This window comes from Bufo bufo, chromosome 6, assembly GCF_905171765.1.
Source record: "Bufo bufo chromosome 6, aBufBuf1.1, whole genome shotgun sequence".
In the NCBI taxonomy this organism is placed as follows: domain Eukaryota; kingdom Metazoa; phylum Chordata; class Amphibia; order Anura; family Bufonidae; genus Bufo; species Bufo bufo.
Window position 1 is genome coordinate 392608286 of NC_053394.1, and position 16871 is coordinate 392625156.

General features: G+C 43.7%; 3 protein-coding genes across 3 annotated transcripts in view; 2 read left to right on the plus strand and 1 right to left on the minus strand.

The window, feature by feature from the left end:
* Positions 1–16871, minus strand: part of LOC121003516 (zinc finger protein 208-like) — a 2651670-nt gene that overhangs the window by 1448583 nt on the left and 1186216 nt on the right. The gene's annotated exons all lie outside the window — the stretch shown is intronic.
* LOC121003540 (oocyte zinc finger protein XlCOF22-like) overlaps positions 1–16871 on the plus strand; it is a 933287-nt gene that overhangs the window by 544736 nt on the left and 371680 nt on the right. The window lies entirely within an intron of this gene.
* The window catches only part of LOC121004244 (zinc finger protein 271-like), a 124563-nt gene continuing 109355 nt past the window's right edge, over positions 1664–16871 (plus strand). The window contains exon 1 of the mRNA XM_040436401.1: positions 1664–2917. Coding sequence (XP_040292335.1) covers positions 1664–2917 — 1254 coding nt within the window. The remainder of the gene's footprint in view (positions 2918–16871) is intronic.

A 16871-nucleotide genomic window follows, 5' to 3' on the forward strand; every position in this document is an offset into this window, starting at 1 on the left:
GGTAATGGTGGTGCAAGCAGATCGAGATCCTGGCCATTGATCCCAGCTTCAAAGTATATACACAAATCCGCAGCACTCGTCAGTTAAAGCAAATGGTTGATTTATTCCATAGAAAAAACAGCAGGTGGATGCGACGTTTCGACCGTCCTCGGTCTTTCTCAAGCAATACAGTGAATACAAAACATGTGTCTTATATAATGCCCAATACATGGGGTAAACCCTCCCCCAGGTGAGTCAATACAACTTCATTAATACATATTAGTAATACGTCATCACACGTAATCATCTATAACAACTTTCCGGTGTATATAATCCATTAAGTTACCTCTCTTACAGGGATGGTCTTCACAGGGCCTCATTCCCCCTCCGCAAATTCTTCTAAGACGAACCACGTTCGGCGTCCCGGAAGCTATGGTGCGCATGCGTCCCCCAGTCATCATTCAACCAATGAGAAAAATTCATCAGCTGACGTCACCTGTTGTCAATAACACAGGAGCAGTTTCTGCTCCACGGCATTGCAGTGCGTCCACCTCGTCTCCTATCAATGACGTGGTTCTCGTCATGGAGACACGGTTGTCAACACAAATATTTATGTGACGCACATGTCACCCGACTCCTACCTACGCCATTGTTCAGTGGATTCTCGGACATGTCCTCATGGGTGCAAGTCCCTCCTCCTTAGGTCAAAAACACCTCCGATATTATACTTGGGATAGTCTCTGGACTAAGTTCATCCAGGAGTCTCCATATTCACTAACTGTTCAATATGGTTCTTCCAGAGTGTTCGCTGTTTTCCTTCAGCTATACACCCCTCTGAAGATATCATATCCCAAACATACCGACCCTACAGGTAAAACCCCGTCCCATCCATATTACATGTTGGGGCAGGTGTCTCCTGATATTCCATGGACATCATGCTTTTAAATATGGAGTACTTGCAACTGGAGTTGGAATCAAACCAAATACGGATCAATACATTGGAGAACCAATTAAGCACTTTATTAACATCAACTGAGATTTCAGTAATTAAAACCAAATTGGATATTGATCTGAATAAATATCGAAGTAATATCGAGATCACAAAGAGACAAAAGTGGCACCGGGATCTCGATGACTACACTCGAGGAGAAGTATACCGTAAACAGACCATGGGACAACAAAGAAATCAAAACGCACAATTTAAAGGAAAATCACGTTGCAGGCCCTATGATGGAAGAAAAAATAGAGACGCAACTACCCCGGAATCATCTGAGGACTGTAGTGACGACCCTCTTTTTTTAGGTCAAGGACTTGGCCAAAGAAAACGAGACAACAAAGGAGGGGAGGATCTAAACACAGACGATGGAGGAAGTTCTGTGATAACCAGGTCCAGGAAACTACCGATGGGCCAGAACCAAAGAGGACATATGGACAAAGTGAGAGATCAAGCTGTGAACAGACTGAAATAGAGAGTCTGGTGGTAAATATCTCATCATTTTCTTTCACAGAGCTAGAATTGACATTGCTTAATAAGGGATTATCCTATTGTCCAACTATGTTTATCGATTGGTTTGAGTATGAAGTAGATCTGTACCGTTTTTTTAGACGCTTAAGATTAAAAGGTTTTTTTTCAGGGAAAGGGGGTGATATCACCAAAAGAGAGGAGGAAGAGGTGCAAAACACCATGACCCTTAAAAAATATAACCTTTCACTGAAAAGTAAATTTCAACCACCACCAAACATTAATGTCATCGAAACATATATCTCATTAGTACAAAAGGATATGCAGCAACTAAGGGAACAGTCACAGGCTAAATTTAGATCTAACCTCACTAAAATAGAGAAGAATATACTAACCAAATTGAGCAACAGGGATGAAATCACAATCAAACCGGCCGACAAGGGCGGAGCGATTGTCATTATGGACACTGTGAAATATGAGTGTGAGATAAAAAAACAGCTCAACGATACCTCTGGCTATCGTCTAATTGATCAAGACCCAAAGTTTGATATCTCTCGGAAGATCAAACTTTTGGTAGATGACGCGTACGCAGAGGATATCATTGATGGTCCATTACATGACTACTTGATAGTCACACATCCGGTCACTCCGGTATTGTACACCCTACCCAAGATACATAAGAGCAGGGTTGATCCGCCAGGACGCCCTATTGTGTCCGGCATCAACTCTGTTCTTTCACGACCAGCTATGTTCTTGGATGGGGTGTTACAACCGTATGTTACAAAAGCATTATCTTATGTGAAAGATACCACCCACTTCTTGTGTAAACTGAAAGAATTAAAGATTGAACCTGGAGACAGGCTAGTCTCGTTTGACGTGGTCAGTCTTTACACGAGCATTGACCATGCTAAAGGTTTGGAGGCAGTCAGGCATGTCTTGACTGACTCAGAATATACACCAGAAATGGTAAATTTTATTCTGAGGTTATTGGAGACTATACTGACCTGGAATTACTTTAAATTTAAAGATCAATTTTTTTTACAAACGAGGGGGACGGCAATGGGGTCTAACGCCGCACCTGTTTATGCCAACATTTACATGTCATGTATAGAGGATCGGTTTGTGTATCCATCCAGCTCCTTCAAATTTGTGAGGGGCTGGATGAGATACATTGACGATATCTTCTGTATATGGACAGGTACAGAACCGGAATTACATGCATTCAATGAGTACCTAAACAACATTCACCCAGCTTTAAAATTCACGAGAGTCAGTTCTATGACCGAGCTACAATTCCTGGACACATTGGTATGTGTCCAGAATGGAAAATTGGGCACGGACATACATGTGAAAAATACTGACAAAAATAACATCTTAAAATATGACAGCTCACATCCCCGAGATATGATAAAATCATTACCTTACAGCCAATTTCTACGGGTACGTAGAATTGTCAGTGATGAAGAAAAAGTGGAGGTAAGGTTGGGGGAAATGAACAAAAAATTTGTGAATAGGGGATACCCTAAACAGCTGACGAATAAACATCAAGATAGGGCTCATAGAATGGAAAGGGAGAAACTACTTGAGAAAAACACGGATAAATCAGGTATCCAGAATAGGATCCCCTTTGTCTCCAGGTACACAATGTTGAGCAGGCAGGTGGCTACGGTGATCAGAAAGAACTGGACGCTTCTCACACAAGCGTTTCCAGATACCCCAGAGTTTAGGAACCCACCTTTATTTTCATACAGGAGAGGCCCTAATGTAAGGGACAGGTTGGTTCATGCAGATAAACCTCCAAATGTACAAATGCAGAAACGATTAGGATGCTACCCCTGTTTAGGATGTTGTCACTGTAATAATATGACAAAAGGAGAAACATTTGCACATCCTCACACTGGGAAAAAATATAAAATCAAACAGTTTTACACCTGTAGCTCATCCTATGTCATTTACACTCTTCAATGTCCGTGTGGGCTCCTCTATGTGGGAGAGACCACACAGGAGATAAAAAAGAGGATCACACAACACAAGTCCAAGATCAGAAAAAAAGCCTTGGATCTCCCAGTACCAGAACATTTTAACAAAATGGGACATAACTTGTCGCAACTTCGGTTTCAAGTTATAGATGGGATACCAACATTACGGAGGGGGGGAGATCGAGAGACCCTCCTTAAACAACTAGAGTTAAAATGGATTTACAGGCTCGATACGCGTGAACCTAGGGGACTTAATAGAGATTTCAATCTGGGGGTCTTCCTATAAAGGGATTCTACGTATCTCTTCCTCATAAATGTAGACTGGACTTTTATTCATTATTTTTGTAACTTAAGTATGTGCCCAACTTTGTTGTGATGATTTTAACTTATTAATCACTATTGTTCACTATTGTTCACCAACACTGAATTTTATTTCATTATCTCTCCCTAGGGATGTCTTCACTGGGGTCTCTCCCTGTTCCGCAATCTTGAATGTCGATGTCCCCAAGGCAATGCAGTCGTCTGTCCAATATTTAAGGTCGACGGGCATGTCCGAAGTGGGGGGTAAGTCCTATCCCTGGTCTATCACCTCTAAAAAAGACAAATATAGTGTATGTATGGATGGACGTGGAGTGCCAGGGGGGCTATGGTCACTAAATATGGCTGGCCCTCGTGGCACTCTGAACGACCTGAATTCCTGTCAGGAGACACCTGCCCCAACATGTAATATGGATGGGACGGGGTTTTACCTGTAGGGTCGGTATGTTTGGGATATGATATCTTCAGAGGGGTGTATAGCTGAAGGAAAACAGCGAACACTCTGGAAGAACCATATTGAACAGTTAGTGAATATGGAGACTCCTGGATGAACTTAGTCCAGAGACTATCCCAAGTATAATATCGGAGGTGTTTTTGACCTAAGGAGGAGGGACTTGCACCCATGAGGACATGTCCGAGAATCCACTGAACAATGGCGTAGGTAGGAGTCGGGTGACATGTGCGTCACATAAATATTTGTGTTGACAACCGTGTCTCCATGACGAGAACCACGTCATTGATAGGAGACGAGGTGGACGCACTGCAATGCCGTGGAGCAGAAACTGCTCCTGTGTTATTGACAACAGGTGACGTCAGCTGATGAATTTTTCTCATTGGTTGAATGATGACTGGGGGACGCATGCGCACCATAGCTTCCGGGACGCCGAACGTGGTTCGTCTTAGAAGAATTTGCGGAGGGGGAATGAGGCCCTGTGAAGACCATCCCTGTAAGAGAGGTAACTTAATGGATTATATACACCGGAAAGTTGTTATAGATGATTACGTGTGATGACGTATTACTAATATGTATTAATGAAGTTGTATTGACTCACCTGGGGGAGGGTTTACCCCATGTATTGGGCATTATATAAGACACATGTTTTGTATTCACTGTATTGCTTGAGAAAGACCGAGGACGGTCGAAACGTCGCATCCACCTGCTGTTTTTTCTATGGAATAAATCAACCATTTGCTTTAACTGACGAGTGCTGCGGATTTGTGTATATACTTTCAGGCTGAGATTAAGTTACGTGGTTTCCGCGGAAATCTATTGCTCTGAATTTAGGAGATGGGCTACGGATGCGGAGTGGAATGATCCTGCTCTCTGTAGCCAGTACTGTCAGGGTCTATCTGAGAGGCTACAGGATGCGTTGGCCTTTCATGAAAAACGTGAGTCATTGGAGGCAGCTATGTCCCTTGCTGTACGTCTGGATAGACGCCTGAGGGGGAGATCTAAGGTCATCACCCTCAGGATGTATGGTCGAGTAAGGTGGCGGCTTCCTTTGACACTTATGGTAAAGAGACACCTGTGGTTACGCTACTCCTGGGACTGCTGGGAAGAGCTCTGGTCATATGAATGGAGTCTGTTTTTGTTGTGGGAAAAAAAGGGACATTTTGTGAATATTTATCCGTACATTCAGCGTCAAGGTGTAAACAAAAACAAAACGCTTAATCCCCAAATTACTATTGGTGGTGTGGGTGGGGAGCAAGAAAACGTACTTTTGTCATTTACTGGTAGTACCCGATTTCTCCTGTCAACCGAAGTGGCGCAAGGAAATTGAGGTATTTATCGACAGTGGGGCTGGGGTTAACCTGATTGATGAACAGTTTGTTCGTATTCATGGGTTGACTACTAGTGCACTAGAGAAAAGCATTTCTGTCTTTGCAATTGATTCTGCACCTCTTACCCAAAAATGCCTGTCACAGGTGCTACATGACATCCATTTAAGAGTGGGTGATTTCCATCAGGAATCTATCTCATGTTATGTGTTAGAAGGTCTGCCTGCTCCGATGGTTTTGGGCTTACCATGGTTAAGCAAACATAACCCTACCATCGACTGGCAAGCGAGACAGATTCTCAATTGGAGTGATTTTTGCATGGACAACTGTCTTAATGCGTCTTCCTCTGTGGTCACCACTAAAACTGTACCCTCGTGCATTTCCGAATTTTCTGATGAGTTTTCTGAGAGTGGTAACCCCCGCATCGTGAGTATGATTGTCCCGTCAATCTTATTCCTGGAGCTAAACTGCCCAAATCTTGGTTGTATAATCTTTCAGAGCCCGAAAGAAAGGCTATGCGAGAGTATATCACAGAGAGCTTGGCTAAGGGTCATATCAGACAATCCAAATCCCCAGTGGCTGCTGGTTTTATTTTTGTTTAAAAAAAAGGATGGTACCCTTAGACCGTGTCTGGACGTCCGTGAGCTCAACCGTATTACTGTCCGTGATACTTACCCTCTTCCTTTGATTCCGTATTTGTTTAATCAAATTGTCGGTGCCGGGGTGTTCTCTAAATTGTATCTGAGGGGGGCATATAATTTGGTAAGGATCCAAGAGGGGGAACCAATGGAAGACAGCCTTTAATACCCCTGAGGGTCATTTTGAGAATTTGGTCATGCCTTTTGGGTTAACCAATGCTCCAGAGGTTTTTTAACACTTTGTAAATTACATCTTTCATCATCTGGTGGGGAGATTTGTTGTATATTTGAATGACATACAAATTTATTCTCCAGACATGGAGACTCACCAGGATCATGTGAGACAGGTGTTACAGATCCTAATAGAGAATAAATTGTATGCTAAGATGGAAAAAATTGTTTTTACTGTTCAGGAAGTGCAATTCCTGGGTTACCTGCTCTCATCCTCAGGTTTTCGTATGTATCCCGAGAAAGTCCATGTGGTGTTGGACTGGGATCGACCCAAAAATCTGAAAGCGCTTATGCGGTTTTTGGGATTCACCAACTACTACCGTAAATTAATCTTGAATTATTCGAATGTGGTTAAACGTTTAACAGACATGACTAGGAAGGGGGTCGATTTCTCTGTTTGGTCTGAGACGGCATTACATGCTTTTTCTGCCATGAAGGAATGTTTTGCTTCAGCCCCTATTCTGGTGCAACCGGACGTGTCTCAGCTATTCATTGTAGAGGTTGACGCATCCGAGGTTGGGGTGGGAGCAGTTTTGTCGCAAAGTCCTTAACCTAGTAAATGGTGCCCATGTGCTTTTTTCTCTAAAAAACTCGACTGCTGAAAGAAATTATGATGTGGGTAATAGGGAATTGCTGGCCATTAAGTTGGCTTTTGAAGAATGGCGCCACTGGTTGGAAGATGCAATTCATCCTATTACGGTAATTACTGATCACAAAAATCTGGCTTGCCTTGAGTCGCCTAAACGACTGAATCCAAGGTGGTACAGTTAAACATGTCTGAGCTGGGTACTGGTCAGATGGATTCCTCTCAGGGACCTACTATTGTAAGTAAGATAGTCTTTGTGGGGGGAATGCTGGTTGTTACTTAAAGAGGACCTTTCACTAGTGTACAAACTAAAAACAAACTATATCAGTGGGCAGAGCGGCGCCCAGGGGTCCCCCTGCACTTACTAGTATGTCTGGGCGCCGCTCCGTTCGTCCGGTTTAGGCTCCGGTGTCTGCCCTTCCTCTGTTGTACTGGACTGATTTTTTGTATGAGGCGTGTCCCTTGCTGCAGCACTGGCCAATCGCAGCGCACAGCTCATTCAGTCTGACAAATGCATTGCAATACCGGATCAGTTTTTCCGGTGTCATCTGGAAAAACAGATCTGGTATTAATTATTTTTCACATTTTTAAAGGTCTGTTCATGCGCAGACCTGGAAACCGGATCCTTTTTTCCCGACACACTTGATACCGGATCTGGCATTCAGGCAAGTGTTCCGGAATTTTGCTGCGGTATTTTCTCCATCCAAAAACCGTACAGTGACTGAACTAAGGACATCCTGATGCATACTGAACGGATTGTTCTCCATTCAGAATGCATTAGCATAAAACTGATCAGTTTTTTTTCCCGTTATTGAGCCCCTAGGACGGAACTAAATACCTGAAAAGTTTAATGCAAGTGTGAAAGTACCCTAAGCCTGTCAATGATTGTCAAAAGAGCTGTAATTACCTTAAAATAACAGCTTTCATTAACCACCTCCCGACCGCCTAACGCACGGATGCGTCCGGAAGGTGGTTGATTCATTCCTCCTGGACGCATCCGTGCGTCATCTCGCGAGACGCGAGATTTCCTGTGAACGCGCGCACACAGGCGCGCGCGCTCACAGGAACGGAAGGTAAGAGAGTTGATCTCCAGCCTGCCAGCGGCGATCGTTCGCTGGCAGGCTGGAGATGTGATTTTTTTAACCCCTAACAGGTATATTAGACGCTGTTTTGATAACAGCGTCTAATATACCTGCTACCTGGTCCTCTGGTGGTCCCCTTTGTTTGGATCGACCACCAGAGGACACAGGTAGCTCAGTAAAGTAGCACCAAGCACCACTACACTACACTACACCCCCCCCCGTCACTTATTAACCCCTTATTAGCACCTGATCACCCCATATAGACTCCCTGATCACCCCCCTGTCATTGATTACCCCCCTGTCATTGATCAACCCCCTGTAAAGCTCCATTCAGACGTCCGCATGATTTTTACGGATCCACTGATAGATGGATCGGATCCGCAAAACGCATCCGGACGTCTGAATGAAGCCTTACAGGGGCGTGATCAATGACTGTGGTTATCACCCCATATAGACTCCCTGATCACCCCCCTGTCATTGATTACACCCCTGTCATTGATTTCCCCCCTGTAAAGCTCCATTCAGACGTCCGCATGATTTTTACGGATCCACTGATAGATGGATCGGATCCGCAAAACGCATCCGGACGTCTGAATGAAGCCTTACAGGGGCGTGATCAATGACTGTGGTTATCACCCCATATAGACTCCCTGATCACCCCCCTGTCATTGATCACACCCCTGTCATTGATCACCCCCCTGTAAAGCTCCATTCAGACGTCCGCATGATTTTTACGGATGCACTGATAGATGGATCGGATCCGCAAAACGCATCCGGACGTCTGAATGAAGCCTTACAGGGGCATGATCAATGACTGTGGTGATCACCCCATATAGACTCCCTGATCACCCCCCTGTAAAGCTCCATTCAGATGTCCGCATGATTTTTACGGATGCACTGATAGATGGATCCGATCCGCAAAACGCATCCGGACGTCTGAATGAAGCCTTACAGGGGCATGATCAATGACTGTGGTGATCACCCCATATAGACTCCCTGATCACCCCCCTGTAAAGCTCCATTCAGATGTCCGCATGATTTTTACGGATGCACTGATAGATGGATCCGATCCGCAAAACGCATCCGGACGTCTGAATGAAGCCTTACAGGGGCGTGATCAATGACTGTGGTTATCACCCCATATAGACTCCCTGATCACCCCCCTGTCATTGATTACACCCCTGTCATTGATCAACCCCCTGTAAAGCTCCATTCAGATGTCCGCATGATTTTTACGGATGCACTGATAGATGGATCGGATCCGCAAAACGCATCCGGACGTCTGAATGAAGCCTTACAGGGGCGTGATCAATGACTGTGGTTATCACCCCTGTCATTGATTACACCCCTGTCATTGATCAACCCCCTGTAAAGCTCCATTCAGATGTCCGCATGATTTTTACGGATGCACTGATAGATGGATCCGATCCGCAAAACGCATCCGGACGTCTGAATGAAGCCTTACAGGGGCATGATCAATGACTGTGGTGATCACCCCATATAGACTCCCTGATCACCCCCCTGTAAAGCTCCATTCAGATGTCCGCATGATTTTTACGGATGCACTAATAGATGGATCCGATCCGCAAAACGCATCCGGACGTCTGAATGAAGCCTTACAGGGGCGTGATCAATGACTGTGGTGATCACCCCATATAGACTCCCTGATCACCCCCCTGTCATTGATTACACCCCTGTAAAGCTCCATTCAGACGTCCGCATGATTTTTACGGATCCACTGATAGATGGATCGGATCCGCAAAACGCATCCGGACGTCTGAATGAAGCCTTACAGGGGCATGATCAATGACTGTGGTGATCACCCCATATAGACTCCCTGATCACCCCCCTGTCATTGATCACCCCCCCTGTCATTGATCACCCCCCCTGTCATTGATCACCCCCCCTGTCATTGATCACCCCCCCTGTCATTGATCACCCCCCCTGTCATTGATCACCCCCCTGTCATTGATCACCCCCCCTGTCATTGATCACCCCCCCTGTCATTGATCACCCCCCCTGTCATTGATCACCCCCCCTGTCATTGATCACCCCCCCTGTCATTGATCACCCCCCCTGTCATTGATCACCCCCCTGTCATTGATCACCCCTCTGTAAGGCTCCATTCAGACATTTTTTTGGCCCAAGTTAGCGGAATTATTTTTTTTTTTTCTTACAAAGTCTCATATTCCACTAACTTGTGTCAAAAAATAAAATCTCACATGAACTCATCATACCCCTCACGGAATCCAAATGCGTAAAATTTTTTAGACATTTATATTCCAGACTTCTTCTCACGCTTTAGGGCCCCTAGAATGCCAGGGCAGTATAAATACCCCACATGTGACCCCATTTCGGAAAGAAGACACCCCCAGGTATTCCGTGAGGGGCATATTGAGTCCATGAAAGATTGAAATTTTTGTCCCAAGTTAGCGGAACGGGAGACTTTGTGAGAAAAAAATTAAAAATATCAATTTCCGCTAACTTGTGCCAAAAATTTTTTTTTTCTATGAACTCGCCATGCCCCTCATTGAATACCTTGGGGTGTCTTCTTTCCAAAATGGGGTCACATGTGGGGTATTTATACTGCCCTGGCATTCTAGGGGCCCCAAAGCGTGAGAAGAAGTCTGGTATCCAAATGTCTAAAAATGCCCTCCTAAAAGGAATTTGGGCACCTTTGCGCATCTAGGCTGCAAAAAAGTGTCACACATCTGGTATCGCCGTACTCAGGAGAAGTTGGGGAATGTGTTTTGGGGTGTCATTTTACATATACCCATGCTGGGTGAGAGAAATATCTTGGTCAAATGCCAACTTTGTATAAAAAAATGGGAAAAGTTGTCTTTTGCCAAGATATTTCTCTCACCCAGCAAGGGTATATGTAAAATGACACCCCAAAACACATTCCCCAACTTCTCCTGAATACGGCGATACCACATGTGTGACACTTTTTTGCAGCCTAGGTGGGCAAAGGGGCCCATATTCCAAAGAGCACCTTTAGGATTTCACAGGTCATTTACCTACTTACCACACATTAGGGCCCCTGGAAAATGCCAGGGCAGTATAACTACCCCACAAGTGACCCCATTTTGGAAAGAAGACACCCCAAGGTATTCCGTGAGGGGCATGGCGAGTTCCTAGAATTTTTTATTTTTTGTCACAAGTTAGTGGAAAATGCTGATTTTTTTTTTTTTTTTTTTTTTTTTATACAAAGTCTCATATTCCACTAACTTGTGACAAAAAATAAAAACTTCCATGAACTCACTATGTCCATCAGCGAATACCTTGGGGTGTCTTCTTTCCAAAATGGGGTCACTTGTGGGGTAGTTATACTGCCCTGGCATTCTAGTGGCCCAAATGTGTGGTAAGGAGTTTGAAATCAAATTCTGTAATAAATGACCTGTGAAATCCGAAAGGTGCTCTTTGGAATATGGGCCCCTTTGCCCACCTAGGCTGCAAAAAAGTGTCACACATCTGGTATCTCCGTACTCAGGAGAAGGTGGGGAATGTGTTTTGGGGTGTCATTTTACATATACCCCTGCTGGGTGAGAGAAATATCTTGGCAAAAGACAACTTTTCCCATTTTTTTATACAAAGTTGGCATTTGACCAAGATATTTCTCTCACCCAGCATGGGTATATGTAAAAAGACACCCCAAAACACATTCCCCAACTTCTACTGAATACGGAGATACCAGATGTGTGACACTTTTTTGCAGCCTAGGTGGGCAAAGGGGCCCATATTCCAAAGAGCACCTTTCGGATTTCACAGGTCAATTTTTACAGAATTTGATTTCAAACTCCTTACCACACATTTGGGCCCCTAGAATGCCAGGGCAGTATAACTACCCCACAAGTGACCCCATTTTGGAAAGAAGAGACCCCAAGGTATTCGCTGATGGGCATAGTGAGTTCATGGAAGTTTTTATTTTTTGTCACAAGTTAGTGGAATATGAGACTTTGTATGAAAAAAAAAAAAAAAAAAAAAAAATCATCATTTTCCACTAACTTGTGACAAAAAATAAAAAATTCTAGGAACTCGCCATGCCCCTTACGGAATACCTTGGGGTGTCTTCTTTCCAAAATGGGGTCACTTGTGGGGTAGTTATACTGCCCTGGCATTCTAGGGGCCCAAATGTGTGGTAAGGAGTTTGAAATCAAATTCAGTAAAAAATGACGAGTGAAATCCGAAAGGTGCTCTTTGGAATATGGGCCCCTTTGCCCACCTAGGCTGCAAAAAAGTGTCACACATCTGGTATCTCCGTACTCAGGAGAAGGTGGGGAATGTGTTTTGGGGTGTCATTTTATATATACCCATGCTGGGTGAGAGAAATATCTTGGCAAAAGACAACTTTTCCCATTTTTTTATACAAAGTTGTCATTTGACCAAGATATTTATCTCACCCAGCATGGGTATATGTAAAAAGACACCCCAAAACACATTCCTCAACTTCTCCTGAGTACGGCAATACCAGATGTGTGACACTTTTTTGCAGCCTAGGTGGGCAAAGGGGCCCATATTCCAAAGAGCACCTTTCGGATTTCACAGGTCATTTTTTACTGAATTTGATTTCAAACTCCTTACCACACATTTGGGCCCCTAGAATGCCAGGGCAGTATAACTACCCCACAAGTGACCCCATTTTGGAAAGAAGAGACCCCAAGGTATTTCGTGATGGGCATAGTGAGTTCATAGAACTTTTTATTTTTTGTCACAAGTTAGTGGAATATGAGACTTTGTAAGAAAAAAAAAAAAAAAAAAAAAAATCATCATTTTCCGCTAACTTGTGACAAAAAATAAAAAGTTCTATGAACTCACTATGCCCATCAGCGAATACCTTAGGGTGTGTACTTTCAGAAATGGGGTCATTTGTGGGGTGTTTGTACTGTCTGGGCATTGTAGAACCTCAGGAAACATGACAGGTGCTCAGAAAGTCAGAGCTGCTTCAAAAAGCGGAAATTCACATTTTTGTACCATAGTTTGTAAACGCTATAACTTTTACCCAAACCATTTTTTTTCTACCCAAACATTTTTTTTTTATCAAAGACATGTAGAACTATAAATTTAGAGCAAAATTTCTATATGGATGTCGTTTTTTTTTGCAAAATTTTACAACTGAAAGTGAAAAATGTCATTTTTTTGCAAAAAAATCGTTAAATTTCGATTAATAACAAAAAAAGTAAAAATGTCAGCAGCAATGAAATACCACCAAATGAAAGCTCTATTAGTGAGAAGAAAAGGAGGTAAAATTCATTTGGGTGGTAAGTTGCATGACCGAGCAATAAACGGTGAAAGTAGTGTAGGTCAGAAGTGTAAAAAGTGGCCTGGTCTTTCAGGGTGTTTAAGCACTGGGGGCTGAGGTGGTTAAAGTCCTCTTTCCCTTTCCACTGCTCCCTTAGGCTACATGCACACGACCGTATGTGTTTTGCGGTCCGCAAAAAAAACGGATGACTTTCCGTATGGGATCCGTTTTTTTTGCGGATCCATTGTAAAAATGCCTATCCTTGTCCGCAAACTAGAAAAAAATAGGACATGCACTATTTTTTTTGCGGAGCAACGGAACGGACATACTGATGCGGACAGCACACGGTTTTGCGGACCCATTGAAATGAATGCGTCCGCATCCTATCCGCAAAAAAAAACGGAACAGACACAGAAACAAATTACGGTCGTGTGCATGAGGCCTTAAAAGACCATTGTTAAGGCTTGTCTGTCTTCCTTTTAGTATAAACAGAAGACAGAGGGGCGGTCCTTCACACTGCATGCCTGCATTAGGCTTCAGAGTGAGGAGGCTTGTCTCTCAGTAATACAATCTGATTGGCTGGCAGGGAGCTGCTGGCTATATCAAGTGTTTATGTGAAGTGAGGGAAATCAGTTATGGCCTCAGAGAAGGTCCTCATATTGTAAATGCTTAAACAGCCGTAACTAAGGGAAAAACTCAAGGAAAACAGTGGTATGTGAAGAAACTAAAGATTGCTTTATGCATAATTCTGCTGCAGCAGTAACATATGCTAAAATTGATTTTTTTATGAAATCATGACAGTTACCCTTTAACGAGAGTGTGGGGGAGAAGTGAACTGTCTAGGGTCAAATTTGTGTAATGAGAGGAGTCTTGTAGGCAGTCGAGTATTATACGGTGTGCGGCCAAATTATACATTTTGATGTTTGGGAAATGTATGCCTCCATTGAGTTTTGGTTGTTGCAGAATGCGAAGTGCTATACCAGGGCTTTTTTTTTTTTTTCCATATGAAGGACCGGTATAGAAAGTTAATGTGTTTTTTGTCTTTGGCCTTAGGATAATAGGAAGGGATTAAAGGAGGTAGAGGAGCTTGGAAAGTTCTGTAGGTTTGCTCTGCCAATGTAAGATAGTGTAAGTTTTTGTCAAGTAGATATGGTTGTTTCTAAGATTTGCATGTATGTCTTAATATTTGCATACTGTAGACGAGATAGATGTTGGGTAATACTTACTCCTAGATATGTTAGTGCTTTAGCTTTAGTGCTTTAGATATGCAAGGAAACAGTCACAAGAGGAAATTATTTTCCCTATAATGATCCTGATTGGTCCTCAGCCCGAAGGCATCATCTAATGGTAGTGATCCTTCGTCTTCGTATCTGCCCTGGAATGCCCTAATGCGCCCTAAGAAACCAATAAGTACTCTATCATCCCGACGCGTTTCCCCCAGTATTTGGGTTCATCAGGGGGTACACATAAAGGGTGGTTAAAGGGGTAACCACCAGCTACACTCCTCCCCTCCCCCTCCACATACAAAAATGGGAGGAGAGGAAAAGTGAAGCCTAATGTTTTCATCATGATACCTCTGGGGGTGCTGGATGCTTGTTAGTGCATATTAAATTGAGGAACCAAGTCATCTTTACACTGGATCATATTCCACTTCAGGTATTTGTGTATTAACCAGCCCCCCCCCCCCCCTTCCTGGCTTTACTTTTCCTCACCTTTCTTTTTTGTATGTGGAGGGGGGGGGGAGTGTTACCCCTTTAACCACCCTTTATATGTACCCCCTGATGAACCCAAATACTGGGGGAAAACGCATCGGGGTAATAGAGTACTTATTGGTTTCTTAGGGCGCATTAGGGCATTCCAGGGCAAGTACGAGGACGAAGGATCACTACCATTAGGTGATGCCTTCGGGCTGAGGACCAATCAGGATCATTATATGGAAAATCATTTCCTCTTGTGACTGTTTCCTTGCATATACTGTACCTACTTCTGGGCCCTTGTTTGATCTGAAAAGGGCATTTTTTGTGTGTATTATATAGTTACATTTGACCACTTAGGGTCGATTTAAGGATATTAATAAACATTTATGTTTTAGGGTTCTACTACTTTTCTTAATTATTTTCTTTAAATTATTGGGACTCACTATATTTATTTGATCATCCAGAGTATAAAATTTTTTTTTCAGCTACAAATACAGCCTTGTATATTATTGAGTAGCAGTGTAACGGGGAGCCGGCGACGCGCTCTCTCTCTGTAGCGCCGCCGGCATCCCGCTCGCGAGGAGGAGCAAGGACGCGGCCGGCGTCCTCTTCACCATGGTAACAAGTGGGCGGGGAGGAGCCGGGCGCGCACCCCTCCTCAGCGTGGCCGGCGTCCTCCATCTCCTAGACAGCGAGCAGGTGGGGAACTGAGCGCTGATGCTAGCGAGTCGGCGCTCGGGTGTACAGAGATGCTGGACAACGGTCATGTGACGCCGGCCACGTCACGTGACCCATCAAGAGGACCTATTTAAACAGGTAACCTGCTGGCCACAGGTTGCCTGTGATTGGTCTCATTAAACGCTCATTAGCGTATCCTGCATGTGTGACTTCGGTTTGTTTGACCTCGGCTTGGATTTGCCTTCGACCCCTTGTACTGATGCGATATCTTGGCTCCTGATTTCAGCTTGTATTGACTTCGATCTTGTATTACCCCTTTGTGCCTGCGTTTTCTCCTGGCTCTTGATCTCAGCTCCATTGATCCAATTGCTATTTTGTGCTGGCCTGGGAAGCCCTCGCTTCTGTGTGTTCTGTCTTTGTGTATTGTTTTCTCCCTGTGTTGTTTTTCCCCTTCCTTAGGCCCCTGCACGTACGTAAGCTAGGGACTGCCGCCCAGTTGTACCCCGTCGGTTAGGATGGACCGTGCAAGTAGGTAGGGATAGAGGTGTGGGTGGAGTTAGGGCCGCACTTATCCCTACCTGTTTATGACAAGCAGACTATCATGCTAAATTCGTACACAGATTCCATATTAGGTTCAGTTCACCGTTTATTTTTCCGTTCTTCTGATCTATCAAAAAAACTGGAAAATAAAAAAATAAATGGATCCTATCAAAATAAAACCTCCTGAAATTAGTTATGCAAATTTGGCATCCGTTTGAGCCTTTTCCGCCTGAGATCCGTTATTTTAGAAAAAAAAGCACTGCATTAGAAAAATGGGAAAAAAATAGTGATGTCAACAAAACATGGATACCGGATGTGTGCATTCCTCATTTTGCGGAACGGATCATCAGGCCCCTAATTGAACCGTTCTATCCTTGTCTGCAGTGCAAAGATGGGACATGTTCTTTTTTTTGTGTAACAGCCATGTGGACATGGAATGCACGTGGAGTCATTTCAGTTTTTTGCGGCCCCATTGAAGTGAATGGTTCCACATACAGGATGCAAATAAACGGGACACGGAACAAAAATAAGTTTGTGTGCATGAGACCTTAGATGTTACTTGACTTTGTATTTTTATATTTAACATATTTTTTTTTTGTATTTTTTACTTTTTTTTTTTATATTTAGGGATTCAGATACTGTCCTTTTTAAAAGTCACACTTT